Genomic DNA, 17703 nt, shown 5'->3' on the forward strand with positions numbered 1-17703 from the left:
GGTATATTTTTATTAAATTATAAAAAATTATGTTTATGAAAAATAAACGTTATTGTTAAACGTTTGTGTTTTAAGTTGGAAGTAAACACTGTGGATACAATGCTATCGAATAAGACTGAAGTACAAGTACTGGACTGGTAAAAGATTGGGCCTTGGTTACTGAAAAAGGAAAGCCTTTTTACTGCTATTTTAATTATTGAAGCCCAATGGATCAGCAGTTCAGGGCCCAACAAGGTGTCCACCTCCTAAACCAAACTCATATAAATACAGGGATGTTGGGTTGGCGGGTTAAACTGTTTAATGAAATAAGCATGACCTATCTTTTTATTAGTGTTCAAACATCATCCCTAACTTACACATGTAAAAAACTGTACCCAAACATGATTTGTTTAACCCAGTTATCTAAACGTATAAATATGAGCGAAGTTGACAAGTAATAATGAAGTTGTAAATATGCTAATTGGGGTTGATGGTACACACATATCAAAGCCATAGGGTACATTTAAAAATAAATAAAGAAAACATCAAATCAACTCACCCTCACACCCTCCATATATATTCTTAGTCATGGATTCCACCATTAAAAATGAACGTCCACAGACGAGCCTGGGGAATAACTAAGCCGTGGGAATAATCCATCCTTCCATCGCCATGTCCACCGCGTATGAAGGTCAAGGTCTCACGGATGCTTCACTAAAGACTATGTCAATAAAGTTAGTTTAGATTGCCATTTTTTTTTGGGTCCGGAACTTTTATTTTTTTTTAAAATTATATAGAAACATAGATATTACTTTTTTTATTTTATTTTTAAGGTAATTCCTAGAATTAGAATTGAAGTAACTTGAATAATAAACAAGTTATTTTAATGACGATAATAAATAACCAAATCATCATCTCCAAATTAATCATATACTTACGTAGAATCACTTCCTTATAAAACAAGTGATGCATTAAAAATCCAAAAATGCAATAACAGAAAAACTTTACGGTGAAGAAAAAAAAGTGTTAAATCTTTATAACTTTATACATTAATTATGCCAAGACAATGACACATACTGACATACCCTAAAAAATGTTACGTAACATTCATGTATATATAATAAATAATAGAAAAAAACATTATAAGGAATTCCAATATATTATAACATTTTTCTAAAATATATTTTGCTTAGTTTTATCTAAACATTTACTAGACAACTGTAGTATAATATATACACACACGCGTATATGTATCAGATTGTAACGATGTCTAGCTTTCGTTCTTCTATAGGCCGGGTACTGCTTTAAAGTTATTGTCTAATTAAAAGACAACAAGACTACAAGAGGCCGGGTACGTACTAGCAATAAATGTTGCTCATGTGATAATAATTTCAAGGAAGACGAATGTTGCAAATGAAGCCAACAAGTCATTTTTATAAAAACCCTGTCTTTTTCTTTTCTTTCTTTGTTAGTTTTTTTTGTGTAGACTTTGAATAAGCAATGAGCTGTTATTGTATAGTTTTTTGTTATATTGCAATGCGTGGTATACAATGGTTGGTTTTTATAGAGCGAGAAATGTTTTAACTCAATTGAGTTGTCGTCATGTTGAACTAATTGTAATATCTGACATGCTAATACGTTAGTTGCTAAAAGTGATTCTACTGCTTTGAAAACACGCCTGCTTAGATTAACAACGCGACGGGGTCTTAAAACTAGTTACTTACGAGTATGTTACATTTTTGGAACGTGAGCTCTCTTGAGATTTGAGAATAGGTAGTAAGAAGCTAATTATTGAACAATACACAAAAGCAACAAAATAAACAGAAGTACGATTAATAAGACCAAGAATTGAAGAGAGACAGATTAAGCCTACAAGTTTTAACTTTATTAGACAAATAATGTTTGGATTGCAATCTGATCGAAAATATATATATATATGTAACCACAAAAAGTTGGCTACAGCTGGTTGTTAATGACACTCACATTGGCTTAATTTCATGGGACACAATTAACAAAGATTAGAATATGAAAAATGTGTTACCTAGTCAATCACTGCTACGCTAGAAAGGACGTTGATGTAATAAACAACTTGTTTAAGTATACAACATATATAATCCTATATATGCAAAGTAAGTATAAATGTATACAACATAATCAAAACCCAATCATGCTAAGCAAACTACACATAAAGTTTTAGAAACTGAGTTGTACGGATAAATGCATGGAGAAGTTTACTATGTATATATTGTAACCAACTGCCCATTAAAGTCATTTATGCATTTTTTAAGTGACTAATTAGTTTTAATATGGTGTCCGGTTTTGTATATAATTTGAAAAAAATCATCACTATAATTCATATAAAATTCTGAATTTATAAATCTTAAAAACACTGGAACATCTAATTACAAATGTTAAGTTACTTTAAACTAAAATTTTATTGAGTGATTTTAGTATAAAGAAAGAAAAAAAACCATCATTGTATAAACTTCACTATTTTGACATTTAAAACATGAATATGATATATTTCTTTTTGGGTTGTATATTTTGGTTTTAAAATTAAAATAATACTCATAAAATAACTAAATACCATAAAATAAATGAATCAAAATATTGCTCATAAAAAATAATTTAAAACTTGATATTTTAAATATAAAGAAGAAACAAAGCTAGAACTACCAACAACCTCATTTTATGAATCTAATTCAAAACTAAAATTGAAACTGACATAAATATTCCAAAAATATATATTATATGTTACTTTCTCTATATATACTATACAGAGATAACAAATGAAAGCAAGCCAGCCAACCAATATTACAAAAAAATGGAGTCTCAAACAAATGATCTTCATCAACCTCTAATTATAGAACCAGTTGAAGGCCATGGTGGCAGCATAGAGCTAGAGAGAGTGCTTTCCGACACCGAAACACCCTTGATGAAGCGGCTTACAGCCGCGTCTAGGATAGAACTTAATCTACTCTACAAGCTGGCTGCACCTGCAGTCATGGTTTACTTGATCAACAACTCCATGTCTATGTCCACTAGAATCTTTTCGGGCCAACTTGGTAACATGGAACTCGCAGCCGCCTCCCTTGGTAACCAAGGGATTCAACTCTTTGCTTATGGCCTCATGGTGAGTAAGGGTGTAAACAGGCCGAGCTTGAGTTGTGTTTTCAAGCTCAGGGCTTGACTTGCTTGTTATTTATTAAGTAACTTATATACGTTTTTATTTATTTATCTATTTATTAATTTTACGTATTTTGAGGAAAACGTTAAATGAGTTTAAACTCGGCTTGAGTTCGACTATGCAATGTGAAATGATACTTTGAAGTTTAAAATTGGTAAAAACTAAATACACAAAAGTACTCGTTATGGCTTGATAAAATCAACTTGTTTCAAGTAGCTAGTAAGCGGCTCTACTCGATACATAGTTTTAAGTTTATAAAACACAGACAATGATCAGATAAATTTAATGACATGTTATTTGTATATGAATAATGTAAACCAAATTAGCCTTGTTGATAAAGAAAACTATAAATTTGGAGGTTGACTTTTTTTATTTATTTATCAAAGTACTCATTGACTCAATAAAAGCTTGTGCACATATGACACAGTTTCTTGCGCCAAATTCACACGATCTTGCAATGACGTGGCATCTGTTTGTCTTCACATGTCTTGGTCTAGGTCTTTTCAAATAGGTTTGAATAAATTTATGTTTATAAACATTAAAAAAAAACAAGTTGTTATACATTTTATGTAGATAAAATAGTTTTAACTAATTTTACAAGTTAGCTTTTAATTAACTTATAAGTTTGTAAATACCTTTAACAAAAACAAGTTTCTTTTATATATTTTCTAAATATAAATTTTTACATATTTCTTTAAAGGTAAACTTTTAATAACTTAAAGCTTTTGTATATTTAACAATAGTTAAGTTTCAAATATTTTTAAAACAATTAATATTAAATGACTTTTAGTTTTCAAAATGTTTTTATATAATTAAGTTTATATACATTTTTGTCAAATTTTCTGGTTTTTAGAAGTATATTTTAACTAAAAATTGGCACTTTTTAATGAAACTACTAGTTGGATAGTGTCTAGTAACATATCCAACTGTTGATATGATCTAACACTATACCATATACACATGTGATCAAATACAGCTCGGAATGGGTAGCGCGGTGGATACATTATGTGGTCAAGCATTTGGAGCACAAAAATTTGACATGCTCGGAGTATACCTTCAACGGTCCGCAATTGTTCTCCTAGTAACAGCTATCCCGGTCACAATAGTCTATATTTTTTCTAAACCAATTTTAATATTACTCGGCCAGTCACCATCAACGGCATCTGCAGCAGCGCTATTCGTGTATGGCCTCATACCTCAAGTATTCGCGTATGCTATCAACTTTCCTATACAAAAGTTCCTTCAAGCTCAAAGTGTGCTTATATTTCAGCCGGGACACTAGTTGTGCACCTGTTCCTTTCGTGGATCATGGTGTATAAGTTCGGGTTGGAGTTGTTAGGTGCTTCGTTGACACTAAGTTTCTCATGGTGGATTATCGTCGTTGGTCAGTTTGTTTACATCTTGACGAGTGACCGATGTAAGGCCACATGGACCGGGTTCAACTCAAGGGCTTTTGGTGGGATATGGGAGTTTGTAAAACTGTCAAGTGGATCAGCTGTGATGCTGTGTTTGGAGACATGGTATTTTCAGATATTAGTGTTGATTGCAGGATTGCTCGAGAATCCTGAGTTGTCGCTTGACGCGTTATCAGTTTGGTAAGTGTCACATTCATGGCCTTTTTAGATCCCGGTTCTTAATTTCCACATGCGCAGTACAAATAGGCCAAGTGTCTTGTGGTTACTCATTAAATTCCAATTTCCAACTACCCGATCGTATTTATTTCGACCCGATTCATGTCATATTTATTGCACTGACAAGATTTTAGTTTAATATCAAGACTTTATTTTTAATTAAATTTTATGCATGCAGCTCAAGTGTCAATGGGTTGTTGTTCATGGTCTCAGTTGGGTTCAATGCAGCTGCTAGGTAAATTTAACTGTTCACGCCTTAGATTAGAACGATAGTTACATACATTTTCGGTTAATAAAACTTTTGTTAAGGTTAAGTGTTTGGTTAATATATTTTCCATAATTAAAGATATGAAGTTATCACTCAACATATGTAGAATAATGAAAACAGTGTAAGGGTTGGAAACGAGCTTGGAGCAGGCAACGCAAAAGCCGCAGCCTTTTCTGTGTTGACAGTTACTAGCATCTCATTCCTCATTGCTGTAGTTGAAGCGATAATTATATTGTCGGTGCGTGATGTTCTTAGCTACGCATTCACTAGTGGTGAAACTGTTGCACATGCAGTCTCTGATCTTTGTCCACTATTAGCCATAACCATCACTCTAAATGGCATACAGCCAGTTTTATCAGGTACATATATGTATATATGTACATGTAAAACAATCACATGCATGCAGGCTCATGAATATATGTTAATTGTTATGAATGAATTGACGTGATTATGATATGACATGACATGACGAATGAATTAATAATCAAAGGTGTGGCTGTTGGTTGCGGATGGCAAGCATATGTAGCGTATGTGAATGTCTGATACTATTACATTGTGGGCATCCCCCTCGGATTTCTTCTTGGTTTCCATTTCAACCTCGGAGTTAAGGTACCACTAAGGCACTAATTAATACTTATACAACTATAAACTTTTTATAGTATCAAATAAAGAATCATTGCATCTTAATACTAATAGGGATTATGGGCGGGAATAATTGGAGGAACAGCGATGCAAACCGTCATCTTATTATGGTCAACGTTTCGTACGGATTGGAATAAAGAGGTATTGTAAAAAAAATAAAAATATGGGCCTTTTTTAATATTACAAATTTTATAAACTAATTACAGTTTTTATAAAACCAGGTGGAAAAAACCAACAAACGTTTGGATAAATGGGAAGCAAATAAAGAAACTCTTTTGAATGAATGAAAACGAGTCAATGAATCATTTGGATTTATCAGTGACTGAATCATATTTTGTATTTGTTATGTTAATGTCCTCAATAAATATGAAACATTTGATGTTATATATCTCATGTTTTACCTCAAAACAAATGCATTCAATTCAAATTTCAAAATAAGCACCGTATAATACGGAATACTTGGCAAGAAAACAGAAAATAAAGATCATGGAAGCAAAAAGTTACCAGTTATGAAAACAACCTGTGTTTGTTTGGTTCCATCAATCTAAGAAGATTTAGCTTCGGACTTAGATGGCATGGTGTTGCTCACAATCTGGTTCGAGTCCAAGGGCTGCTCGTTTCCGTCTGAGTCAACAGGTTCGTCATTTTGGTCTGAGTCAACGGTCTGGTCACTTTGGTCTGAGTCAACAGGTTGGTCATTTTGGTCTGAGTCAACGGGTTGGTCATTTTGGTCTGAGTCAACGCGCTGGTCACTTTGGTCTGAGTCAACGGGTCGGCCCCTTTGGTCCGAATCCACAAGCTGGTTGGAGTCTACTGGTTCATCATGTCTTGGGACTGAAGGTTTGGATTTCATCTTGTCTTTGCAAATGCTGAAGAAAAACATGGCATAAGTGTCAGGTAATGTGAAAAGCCAATAATTTGCAGTTTCTAACGTCGCTAGTTATCAACCAGAAGTGATTTTTGACCTTTCTTATTATATAGACAACGAAAAAGACCAAAATTATTCGGTTATTGAAGATAACTTACCTCTCAAAAAGTTTTATGGCATGATTATAGTGATCTGACAAACTCGTTGGCGATAAATGCTGATCAAGATTAAGATTGTTAAGCCACCGCTCAGCTCTAGTACATTCATGTTTAACCTGCAAGAAAGAATGCGAGTTACTTTGGCGGTAAGAAACCAATTTCATAATTATTACTCGAAACAGAAGGGAAATAAGCAAGATTATAGTTCTACCATCTCTTTGTTGCTAGCTGGCAGTGAATCAGCCAGCAAACGATATTTTGCAATACAATCTCGCAGAGCTTTTTCCGCTTTTGCTCTGATATTTTCCTGGTATTTGTATTCAACTGACTCTAATAACTATAAAAAAACAAACAAACATGATTAAATGTATGCACAATGTTACATAAAGAGATTAGCAGCTAAAAAATAACCTTTTTGAGATCTTTAAGTTTTCCAGTATAGTCTTGTTCAGACCCATCATCACTGTCTTCATATAGCCAGTCTTCGGTCTCTTTCAGACTGTTAATAATTACCTCCTTCTCTGAATCTGTGGCAAAGGTCTTGTAGGCACCCGAAAGCTAAATCAAACACACTATGTCAGTTTATATGCAACCCAAGAACAAAAACGACAACTTTACGAGGTTACTTATAACAAAACAATTACCTTGCTACGAGAGTCATAGACAAATGACTCGAGTGTGTTTCTTTGGTCCTTAATTTGCTCCACCTTTAAATCTTGCTCCGCCAGAATCTTTTCTTTCTTTCGAGCTTCACATAGCTCATCACGTGTTGTCGTGACGTATAAATTGTCAGAAAATGGAAGATTCAACGAGCGACTGTTGGCCATCATCTTCCCTAGGTAAGTATTAGATTCTAACATCTGAACACACAAACAAGTAAGAACAACATCATAATGCTTTAAGTTAATACTTGACACTTACTTTTACACGGCGGATTTGAACAATTCCATGGCTGTTTAGCATCAGTGTACATTCGACCTCCACATCTTCTGCACCAGCGGGTTCAGACCGACCAAACTGAAAAGATAATTAACAGTTATCTCAAGATATGAATGGACAAAGAATAGCTACTGCAACTTACCCCGAAACTACCAACTACAGGTGATATTCCTGCAGAGAATTCCGTCTCGTTGCTGTATTTGACATCAAAATAAGATATATTGCTTCCGGTTTTTGTGACAATCTTCTCATTCGGAAATGGAATGCCTTTCGGAAACAGAACGACGTCGTCACAGTTTGGTAAAGGGAGTACTATCGAGTAAGGAAACGAATCCTCAACCTGCAAACAATACAAAAAATACATTACACAAATCCTTAACATCATGACGAAACACGGATTGATCAACCTTATATTCACGAACTTGAAGACTCGGGCTCATCATTGCACACATAAGAGCACATCCTCTAGCAACACATTCACTAGCGTTTAACGTCCTCGACGGTTCTTTCTGGAAAACCGAGGCTAAAACTCTAGTTATAGCCGGTATCCGTGATCCAGAACCAACAAGCTCAACTGTATCCACCATATCAACACTCAAACCACAGTCTTTCAAAGCCATAAAACAAGGAATAGTAACTCTATCCAACAGTTTCGACGACAGATTCTCGAACTCATCCCTCGTTATTACCCCCCTAACATCCGTATCCCCAATCAGACACTCGATACTAATCACCGCTTCCGAATTAGCACTCAAAACCCTCTTCACCTTCTCACACGACGCCCGAAGCCTCACACAAGCACGCGTATTAGAACAAACATCGATTTTATACTTCTCATCAAACTCTTTCACAAAATGCCTAAACAAAACCTCATCAAAATCTCTACCGCCTAAATCCGGATCAAACGAATTCGCCAACACCTTCATGTTCCCTTCTTGAAAAGCCGCAACGGTCACCTGCGTGTCACAATGCCCGATATCCACGAACGTCACAACCGTCGGTCGGCTGCCAAAATCAGTAATGTACATCCCATACCCTAAGGCTATTGCAGTACCATCATGCAACAACTTCAAAGGGTTTAATCCGGCTATACACGCCGCGTCAAGGTACTCACGCCTCTGCGTGTTAGTAAAGTACGCCGGAATCCCAATCACGCAGTCATTAACATCAGCTTCTAAACTCTTCTCGGTTATTAACTTCAAATGCTTAAATACCATGGCCAAAATCTCAACAGGAGTAAACGTCCATTTAGTTTTTAAATAATTTAACTCGATTAATATACTGCCACGTGGACCTTCGGTGGTGGTGAATGGTAGTGAGTTAAGGTGTTGTGTTACTTGTTTGTATTGTTTACCGATTAAGTGTTTGATATTAGCAACGGTTGATTTAGGATTTGATGTGGCAAATGCGGCGGCTGTGGCGCCTGTAAAGCGTTGGTTGTCGCCGAATGAGACCACGGCTGGTGTCTCTCGCTTGGACTCGTGGTTTAATATTACGTCGATGCCGCCGTGCTTGGCGACGGCGATGACGCAGCTTTCGTTTCCGATGTCGAATCCGATCACACTCATAATGATAATGAAGAAGCTAGCTAGATGAGTTAGTTAGTTAGTTATGAATGAATATATGTATATTATTATTATAGGTAAGGTAAACTTATATAGAATGCATATGAAGAAGATAACATGCAAATTTAGGTTTATCGTTTAAAACGGTTGAAGGCGAAGAGTACGTGGTTTTTAAACTTAATTAAGATATTATTGTGATCTTTCATTTTCTTTCATAAATATTTGATTGCTTGAAGCAAAAAATAAAAAAAATCTTTTATAAATATAAAAAATTTTGTACTTAATTTATTCAGTTGATTTTATTTACATATTGAATTTGTTTTCAATTCAGAATTACAATCTGATAATCATTTATTTGAATGAAGGGAGACTGAGAGACTCTATGCAAAACAAACTTTGTTACAAAATTTATTTATCTACTTTTTGAAATCCGAAATTATTCGTCTATTAAGTAAACTTACACGTGTGCATGGTATTTGTAGGTTATATTACTTGTACATTACGCATTAGCATTTGTATATAAGTAAAAATATTTATAAAAGCATGAGCCTTTGATATAAAAAATTTAACGGTTTAGTTTTAGTTTAATATTTTCACAATAACTAGATATTCTGATTATGATGCCGGAGTAAAAAAAATGTCTTTCAACATGAAAACCGGGCATATCGCATTATTTTTTTAGAACTGACACTCATTTAACCTACTCGATAATCCGCAACAGGACTCGAAAGAATCTCAACCTCCAGAGAGGGAGCACCTTATATAACACACCAAAGTAAAAAAGATATCCTGATTGTGACATTTAAATACAGCCAAGTCGCTACATAACATGACAAGTAGCATCAGGAACATCTCAGCAGAAAAACAAAAATTCAGAATAAAACAAAGCAGCAGATAATTTACTCAATAATTTTAAGAAGTCTTCATTCGCAGGATCCGGTACAGCTCAGTCTCCCATTCAATGCCATATCACTGCACACCCAAACCTCACTTTTAGTTGAACATTAAGTAAATACGGAAATCGTCACCTCAAAGATTAAAACTGTGTGTTAATCTTACCTATGGCTGTGGTTGCTGTGGTTGTAGCTGCTGTTGTGCCTGTGGGAAGCCACCGTATCCTGCTGCATAGCCTCCATAGTACATACTAGGATCTTGAGCAACCGGTGCGTAGCCATAAGTTTCATATCCCTGTCCATACCCATAGTATCCACCATTGTACTGACTTTGTTCTACCTGAGGCTGAACAAATTCACACACATGAATCACAATTTCTCAGGAAGCAAATATCTGCGCATCATAAAGTTTCAAACAAAACCTGCTTGTTGGAAGGACTACGGCCCCATGAAAGTCTCACGGTTTGTCCACCAAATTGAGTTCCTTGCAGCACTCTTAGTGCTTCCTCAGCACAGCTTCTGAAAATATATACGCATGGAAATAGAAAAGATTTAACAGCAAGAAATAGATTTGTGTTCCTGAATTGAAAGAAGCCTGAATATATCACACACCTATCAACAAATTGAACGAACCCACACCGCTTGCCCACAGGGATCTTCACATGGACTAACTGTCCATATTGGCTGAAAACCTGCTTAAGGTGTTTGTCGCTAACATTAGGATCCAACCCACCAACAAATATCTGCAATGCATATTATTTAAACATTCAGTTGTATAATTTGGATCCAACCCACCGACAATAATGAAAGAAATTACTAACAGTTGTATTATTTGGATCATCATCATTCTGTGTTGCTTGAGTGTTTGGGTAGGAAGCTGCAAATAAAGAAAACATAAATGAAAGATGTTCAAAGGGCAGTAAAATGTTGTAGCCCCCAGTTTAATGTCACATAATCCCGGAGATCAGTAAGTGCAGAGATGGAGGCAGGAATCCAAGAGATTGTGAATGAGATCAAGAAATTGTAATATGCGGATACAAAACCATAAACCCCGATTCAGAATAGGGTTAAAATATCCTATAGCAAGAAGGACCATTCTTTGCAAATGCGTAAGGAATGGGTAGACACAACCAAAACATAGTATTGTATTTTAATTAACTAAAACATAAAGGCAAACAGAACGAGCAATCAGATTAAACCATGCATGATTCCTTCAAGTCAGCTAATAAAGATCAATGTTGTAACTTGTAACTAGCATGCCTTTAAAAAACAAAAAATTACTTGCACCAACTCAGTTCCTTGCATAGTGAACTCCAACTTACTAGTGCTTTTAAGTCTACATGGGAATTTAAAAATGAAAACCTCATCTATCTTGTTAATGAAACTGCCAGAGATGTTTACTTCCCCATATACAAATGTTAGCATTTACTAAAAACTGCCAGGCGCCAACGAAAGATTCCACATGCCCTTCTTTTGGGTTGATCAAACTTTGTCAAGCATCAAATTACATAAAGCTAGAATCAGGCCTTACGTAGACCAAAGATTAGATTTCTTAATTCTAAGACCATGTGAAACACATGCTAGCTATGTCGTCTGGCATGATATTATATATCCAAATAAGAAGCTTAAGTACAGATCATGGAAATTAATTACTCACAAGCTCATCATCATGATAAACTTATATACTATACAGCTTAAAGAGTAATCTAAATATGGTATCGGTGAATTTTAATTGAAAGAAAAGAAAGTAAGCATTAAAGCTAAGGAAGAGGGGTACAGATCCAAGTAAGAAAGTAAAAGAAAGAACGTTTAACAGAATAAAAATTAATTTTATATTGGCTGTTAAAAGAAATAACAACAAATGCGTTGAATGACAATGAATAAAGTAACTTGACTGAAAGGAAAGCTCAATATTAAAAGAACTTGAGAAAAAGAAAGCAACACAACATAACTTTGCGTTGAGGAACTTAAATAAACGGCAGGGGAAATTAATGACATAAAATGAAAAACTGACCTAAGGGTAACAATTTCTGCTGAAATCATTGCCAGACCCTTATATGATAGAACCTCTCGATGCCCTGCTTTGAGACAATAGGAGTTTTATAAGTTTTTGCATGCACAATGTGTTAATAGCATTAATGCCGGTAATTCTCAAAGCACGGGAAAGTAATTACGACGTTAAGCTGGTGTTAATCTACAAGAACCGACCAAAATCGCGAATGGATAAATCATAAGAAGCTTCGTAAGAAAACCAAACATAAAATATCTGATAACAAGATTCCAAGAAATGAATTAAACAAACAGATACAAGAATCATTTCACAGGCAACTATAATCCAAGCAGATAAAATGAGCAAACGGCATTTTGACAGCCAGTAAAAGCAAAAGCATGTACCTTTTGGATATTGTTGACCACCAACATTCTTTTTGTTAGCAGCTGGTCCAATTCGCATAGGTCTGCTTGAGCAAAATCTTCCATTCATTTCAGTCATGGCACGCACTTGCTCACTCTCATCTCCAAATTTCACAAAACCATAACCTTTGGTACGTCCTGTTAGCCTATCAGTTACAACCTTAGCACCCTTAACAGATTGATAATGAGCCCTTAACGTCTCCTGCAAGGTATAGTCCGTAACATCAGCTGCCAAATCCCCAACAAATATAGTGTAATCGGGTGTATCATCTTGTTTTCGTTCACCAGCACCAAAGGAGGGCCAGTTTAGCCTGAAAAGCTGCTCAACATTGGGCATCAAAGTACCATTATATGCCTGCAGATGCCTTTCTGCAGCAGCTCGGTTAACAAACTCAATGAATCCATAACCCTCAGATTGCCCAGATTGCTTGTTACGTATGACTTTAGCAGAAACCACCTGCAAACACAAAGATATTTTATATAACTTCACCATAACAAGCAACAACACACTCCAGTTTCACATAGATATATACAACCAAACTAGTCAGCACGATAATCATTAAACGATATTAACATATTCCTATTATACTATATAAGCAGCAACCAACTGCAAGAACCTAGCAAAGTTGGATTAGCACATTGCAACACTTTACTACTTTGAATTCATCATATATACAATTCTAGTTCTTCTCAAGAAAAGTGTCACAGCCAAGTTACACTCAAGGCTAGCTTTGAGGGCGACTGTCCCTGGTCCGATCACCTCGGTAGGCCCAAAAATCTTTTAAAAATTTATATACTTTTTTTAAAAATATATAACAATATATATAAATTCTTAATGTTTAAACTCAATTACTCTATTCATTAAATCCCATTATTACTAAAAAAATTTGCACAACCCAAATCACTACCAATAAGCCAATTTAGAAATTTAATTGTTTAAGCCCAATAAAAAAAACTGTTTTTACTAAAGGCCCAAACTTTTTGTCGGCATTCGGCCCAAAAAATTTGAACAATTCTCAGGAAAAGCCCTGGTTACATTTATACATATACATAAGTGTTCAATTTGTGAAGTAGTAAAACTTTTCCATAAAGTAACAGGTTGTGAAAAAAATACAATTAAAAAGCAGTTTCCTTTTTAAGGAACTAGTGATTACAGAGAAATTCATGTCATGTCTGCAATTTAGATCAATAAAAATGACACGATACAAAACAAATATCACACGCATTGCAGCAATTAAACACAGACTCAATTATGAATACTCCATCACTGTAATTTCTATAATTACCAGAATGCAACAAATAAAAGTGTAACAAAATAACATAATTCAATTACAAATACATGAAAACAATAATGATAATGAATAAAACACCTCTCCGGTCTGAGCAAAAGAGGTAAGGAGATAGTGTTCATCCATCCAATACTGCAGATCTCCGATCCACAGAGTACGGATCTCATCAGCTGCAGCCGGTGGCTGCTGGTGGTTGTTATTAGTATTATTATTATAAGTATACATTTGCTGCTGTAACTGCTGCTGCTGTTGTTGATTCATCGCCATCCATTGTTGCTGCTGCTGCTGAGGGTCCATTGTTGCAGGTTGCATTACGTAATTTTAACAAAATAGATTATTAATCGGATTGAATTTGGGGATGAAAACGGAACCCTAATTTAACCACAACGGAATATCAATCTGAATCTGAATATAATATTAATATCAATATGAATATGATTGAATGATAGTCAGTCGTTCAAAAAATATGGATGATGTCTATTATTATTATTTTACGTATTGACCCTAGTTAAATCATGTATTTGTTGATCCGTTCATCTAACTATAACGCACACCCCCGTCTATTTTCTCCACTCACAAAAACAACTGAAAAGACGTCTATGTGCTTTGCATGCATGCAGTTTGCGTCCCTCGTTTATCTTCCTTCATTTTTGGCATCTCCGTCGGTGACGGCAATCGAAAACACAACCCGCCAACACCACCGCCGTTGTTCTCCAATTCATTCACATCACTCGTCATATATGGCTCTTTACAAATGGATACAGAGCATCAAACTAACAATTTCTACACATATCCAGATCGTCTCGTTAATAATTCGCGTATCTACCAAACAAAGATAGCATCGGTGCCAATGGAGGTTTGTTATGCTACACACACGTCACATCGGGGCTTATTGAAAGATTAGATCGACTGGCTTTAAACGACTTATTTGACACCATACTTAACAAAATTCGCTAGGATCTATAGCACAGTTGGATAGCAAACAAAGTGTGAACACACGAATTTGAGTACGAATTTGTTCAATTAAAGTTGAAAATCAACAAATTTTGATAGAATCAACGACGATTCCACTTAGAAGAACTAGCTAGTTTGAAGAACAAGGGTAGATGGAAGAAGAAGAAGAAGATAGTGTTTTTATGTACATGTGAAAAGATAACATTGCTCTATTTTAACAGAATAACAATCTGAAAAAATCCACAAATAACACGTGTCAACTCCTGGTTGATTAAAAAATAAGACTTTTTTTTATCAAATTTAAAGCTCAAAAAGAAACAGCTAAGACTTAGCATCTTTAACCGGCTGGTCTAACCCTTGGCACTAAAAAAATGTTTGTAGCTATTTCTTCTCTAAAAAAATGAATGTTTTTTTAACCCAAAATCCGACCAAAGTATGTTGTCCTTAAAACACTTTATTATTATAGATTTATAGTACTACCAACAGAACAGAACAGAACAGAACAGAACAGAACATTAGTCTCTCTGTCTGTCTTGCATTTGAACCCAATAATATTATTGTGTCGGTCGGATCTGTCTTAAACACCACCCCCATAACATTCAAGCAGATCTACATTCATCAAACAACTAAACTACTGTACACCTATCTCTTTATCTTTATAAATATAACTTCATGTTTCATACAATTCTATTGTTCTTGTTTCAAATTCTTAATTATTATTATTATTATTATGTTAAAAGTGTTATGCAATTGGCTCTATGTTCATAACTCTGCTGCCACATTATATATTAATAATTCATGTTTTAGGGTTTTAGATTCACTACATTACATTATTATAACTTTTTTGCCCATTTTTAGGTTTTCGACAACATATATGGATACCCATCTGAAGAAACTATTCATAAGATACCGCCAACAGTTCGGTTCCGGTCCCGGACTTGGTCCGGGATCCGGAGCTTGTTTAACAAATGTCGAAACCATTTCGGTTTCTATTATAAAGTCTCTTTATAGTGCTGCAGCTGCTCTGTATAGGACTGATCCCTGGAAACGAATAAGACCGAATCATCTTTTTGGGCTTAAAGTCGGGAAAGATTCGGATTGGACCGGAAAGAAGCAGCCTTTCCCGTGTGCGCAGTTTGTTGGTGGAGACGGCGGAGATGTTGCGTTGTACATGTTTAGATCGGAAAATGATGCGAAGAAAATGATGGGGTCGAGAGAGACGGTTCGTGCTCCGAACGTTGAGGTTTTGAGGGTCACGTATGAGGTGGAATCGTTGATGTTTATTTTACATAAGAAAATGATTAAGTCTTTGTCGTTGGAGGTCTCGGGTGCTGATCGGTTTCCTGTTTTTGACGTGTGTCGGTGTAACTCGTCTGGTGAGCTCAGGTGTAGAAATCCTACGGTCGAAGAGCTTAGGTTTGTGTATGGTGTCATGAAAGCTGTTACTTTAGTCCACCCGCTGCTTCAAGAGAATTACGATAGTCCGAGACGGTCAAAGTTCGTTTCGTTTGACCCGTTTATTGAAACCGTTGATGTGCAGTGGCCTGCTGAAATGTCAAAAGGCAATGATCTTGTTGCTGTTACATTCTCACATCCGCCTGGTCAAGGATATACCGAAAAAGTCAACTCGAGTGCCTCGTCAACCCCTACTAAAGTTTCGGACTTCAAAAAGGACGAAACTTTTTTTGATTTAAAATCAGTCAGTCTACGACAATGTGCTAAATGTGATAAACAAGTGTTTGGAGAAAATATTGTATTTTGTGACAATTGTAACGGTATAATCTATTGCAGCGCTTTGTGCCAAAAACAACATTGGAAAGAGTCGCATAAAGGCGTTTGTGGGCTTTATAAAGCAATGATGGAGCGTGAAGACGAGTTAGCGATTAGTATCTTTACATTCCCTTGTTCCAACGAGCATCCGTGTAAATATCTTGAAATGAATGGTGTTCATAAAAAGGGTATGTGGAGACGAAAATGCCCTTGTTATTCTCACTGTCCGTTCGGTTTACTCCCTACAACCGACAAATTATCTGAATCTTGGGGTGGTTTAGATGATGATGAATTCCCACACGAGTTTGTCATGCAGAAAAATGGGCTTTCAAACCCGACCCTTCTTGCCAGCTGGACCGAATACTACAACCTTAGATCACTACCCTTGTCTAGCCCGGTTGCCGACATCCTCTCACACCCGTTAACCGTTTATTACATCCTAACGACACTCAGCGTCGTTTCCAAGAATCTTTTACTCAAGGGTAAAGAAGTCATTCTACACTACATTGGACCCGAAGAGGAGCTAGATTGGATGCCAGCATTCGCAGAGATAAGTCATATACTTAATGGGAAGGGAAACGTGCAAATAGTGATGGTGGGTCCCGGGGTCCCGACAAACTTATCCGGTTCGACTTTGGGAATTGGTAGCCGAGTGCGTGTGAACATTGTAAGGGGGATTTACCAAGAGGAAGCACCTTATTTGCCTCCTCCACATGTTGTTGTCGGTTTCAACTGTAAATTTGACAGTTATTCTAGTTGGAATGGAGCTCTTGAGTTGATTAAGTCAAAGGAATTCCCGGCTTTCTTTACTGAGAAATCGGAAATATTATGTGCAAAAGCGAAACAAGTTATTCGTGGTGCGGGATTGCATATTACACATCCTGTTACACCGAACCCTTTTCGTTCTCCAGTGAGGAATTACAGTTTATCTACCAATCTTCCTTCTTATAGCAATGGATTTGTGCTTGGAGTCAATACATAAAACTCAGATTCAGCAAATGGTGTTTCATTGTTTAATTTAAAATCGCTTTCGCATCTTTTTTGCATATTACATCTTTAAGCTTGTCAGTGTAAGCCATATTCGGGAATCGTTTTTATTCTATTTAAACTGGAGTTTGGATTATGTGAATATACAAGAATGAAGATTG

The 17703-nt window shown here is 35.7% G+C and overlaps 3 protein-coding genes and 1 pseudogene across 5 annotated transcripts; 2 read left to right on the top strand and 2 right to left on the bottom strand.

Moving 5' to 3' along the window:
• The first annotated feature begins 2764 nt into the window (after positions 1-2764).
• On the top strand, positions 2765-6156 carry LOC143585017 (protein DETOXIFICATION 40-like; annotated as a pseudogene). The gene is made up of 6 exons (XR_013144478.1): positions 2765-3112; positions 4143-4761; positions 4976-5032; positions 5186-5424; positions 5556-5674; positions 5762-6156. The product of XR_013144478.1 is annotated as a protein DETOXIFICATION 40-like (transcript).
• An 8-nt stretch (positions 6157-6164) lies between these two features.
• Positions 6165-9270, bottom strand: LOC143585016 (heat shock 70 kDa protein 16-like). Its single transcript, XM_077066913.1, has 8 exons — positions 8080-9270; positions 7815-8012; positions 7655-7750; positions 7378-7563; positions 7145-7291; positions 6945-7070; positions 6734-6849; positions 6165-6576 (listed from the first exon to the last, which is right to left on the bottom strand). Exons 1-8 carry the CDS (start codon positions 9238-9240, stop codon positions 6252-6254), a joined length of 2355 nt encoding a protein of 784 aa, XP_076923028.1. The 5' UTR covers positions 9241-9270; the 3' UTR covers positions 6165-6251.
• A 720-nt stretch (positions 9271-9990) lies between these two features.
• On the bottom strand, positions 9991-14154 carry LOC143585018 (polyadenylate-binding protein RBP45-like). 2 transcript variants are annotated; one of them, XM_077066914.1, is made up of 7 exons: positions 13913-14154; positions 12525-12999; positions 10952-11007; positions 10743-10873; positions 10553-10649; positions 10297-10476; positions 9991-10209 (listed from the first exon to the last, which is right to left on the bottom strand). In XM_077066914.1, exons 1-6 carry the CDS (start codon positions 14141-14143, stop codon positions 10297-10299), a joined length of 1170 nt encoding a protein of 389 aa, XP_076923029.1. In that variant the 5' UTR covers positions 14144-14154; the 3' UTR covers positions 9991-10209. The 2 variants fall into 2 exon arrangements, with proteins under 2 accessions (XP_076923029.1, XP_076923030.1); XM_077066915.1 differs by lacking the exons at positions 9991-10209; positions 10297-10476; positions 10553-10649; positions 10743-10873; positions 10952-11007 and adding an exon at positions 11672-12208.
• A 1504-nt stretch (positions 14155-15658) lies between these two features.
• LOC143585033 (uncharacterized) lies at positions 15659-17583 on the top strand. The gene has a single exon (XM_077066922.1). The coding sequence runs from the start codon at positions 15660-15662 to the stop codon at positions 17535-17537; it is 1878 nt and encodes a 625-aa protein (XP_076923037.1). The 5' UTR covers position 15659; the 3' UTR covers positions 17538-17583.
• The last annotated feature ends 120 nt before the right edge of the window (positions 17584-17703 follow it).

This window comes from Bidens hawaiensis, unplaced genomic scaffold (assembly GCF_021521415.1).
Source record: "Bidens hawaiensis isolate Kalapana, Puna unplaced genomic scaffold, B.hawaiensis_p1.1 tig00033540_1, whole genome shotgun sequence".
NCBI classification, from domain to species: Eukaryota; Viridiplantae; Streptophyta; class Magnoliopsida; order Asterales; family Asteraceae; genus Bidens; species Bidens hawaiensis.

What these genes read in the sequence shown, in the direction of transcription:
- LOC143585033 (XM_077066922.1), top strand. Translation starts at nt 15,660, where the DNA reads ATGGATACCCATCTGAAGAAACTATTCATAAGATACCGCCAACAGTTC.
- LOC143585016 (XM_077066913.1), bottom strand. Translation starts at nt 9,240, where the DNA reads ATGAGTGTGATCGGATTCGACATCGGAAACGAAAGCTGCGTCATCGCC. An exon ending in TCTATGACTCTCGTAGCAAG is followed by an intron (nt 7,292 to 7,377) that starts GTAATTGTTTTG and finishes TGTTTGATTTAG; the next exon opens with CTTTCGGGTGCCTACAAGAC. An exon ending in CAGCTAGCAACAAAGAGATG is followed by an intron (nt 6,850 to 6,944) that starts GTAGAACTATAA and finishes TCTTTCTTGCAG; the next exon opens with GTTAAACATGAATGTACTAG.
- LOC143585018 (XM_077066914.1), bottom strand. Translation starts at nt 14,143, where the DNA reads ATGCAACCTGCAACAATGGACCCTCAGCAGCAGCAGCAACAATGGATG. An exon ending in TGGTCAACAATATCCAAAAG is followed by an intron (nt 11,008 to 12,524) that starts GTACATGCTTTT and finishes CTTTATTTGCAG; the next exon opens with CTTCCTACCCAAACACTCAA. An exon ending in GTAGTCCTTCCAACAAGCAG is followed by an intron (nt 10,477 to 10,552) that starts GTTTTGTTTGAA and finishes GAATTTGTTCAG; the next exon opens with CCTCAGGTAGAACAAAGTCA.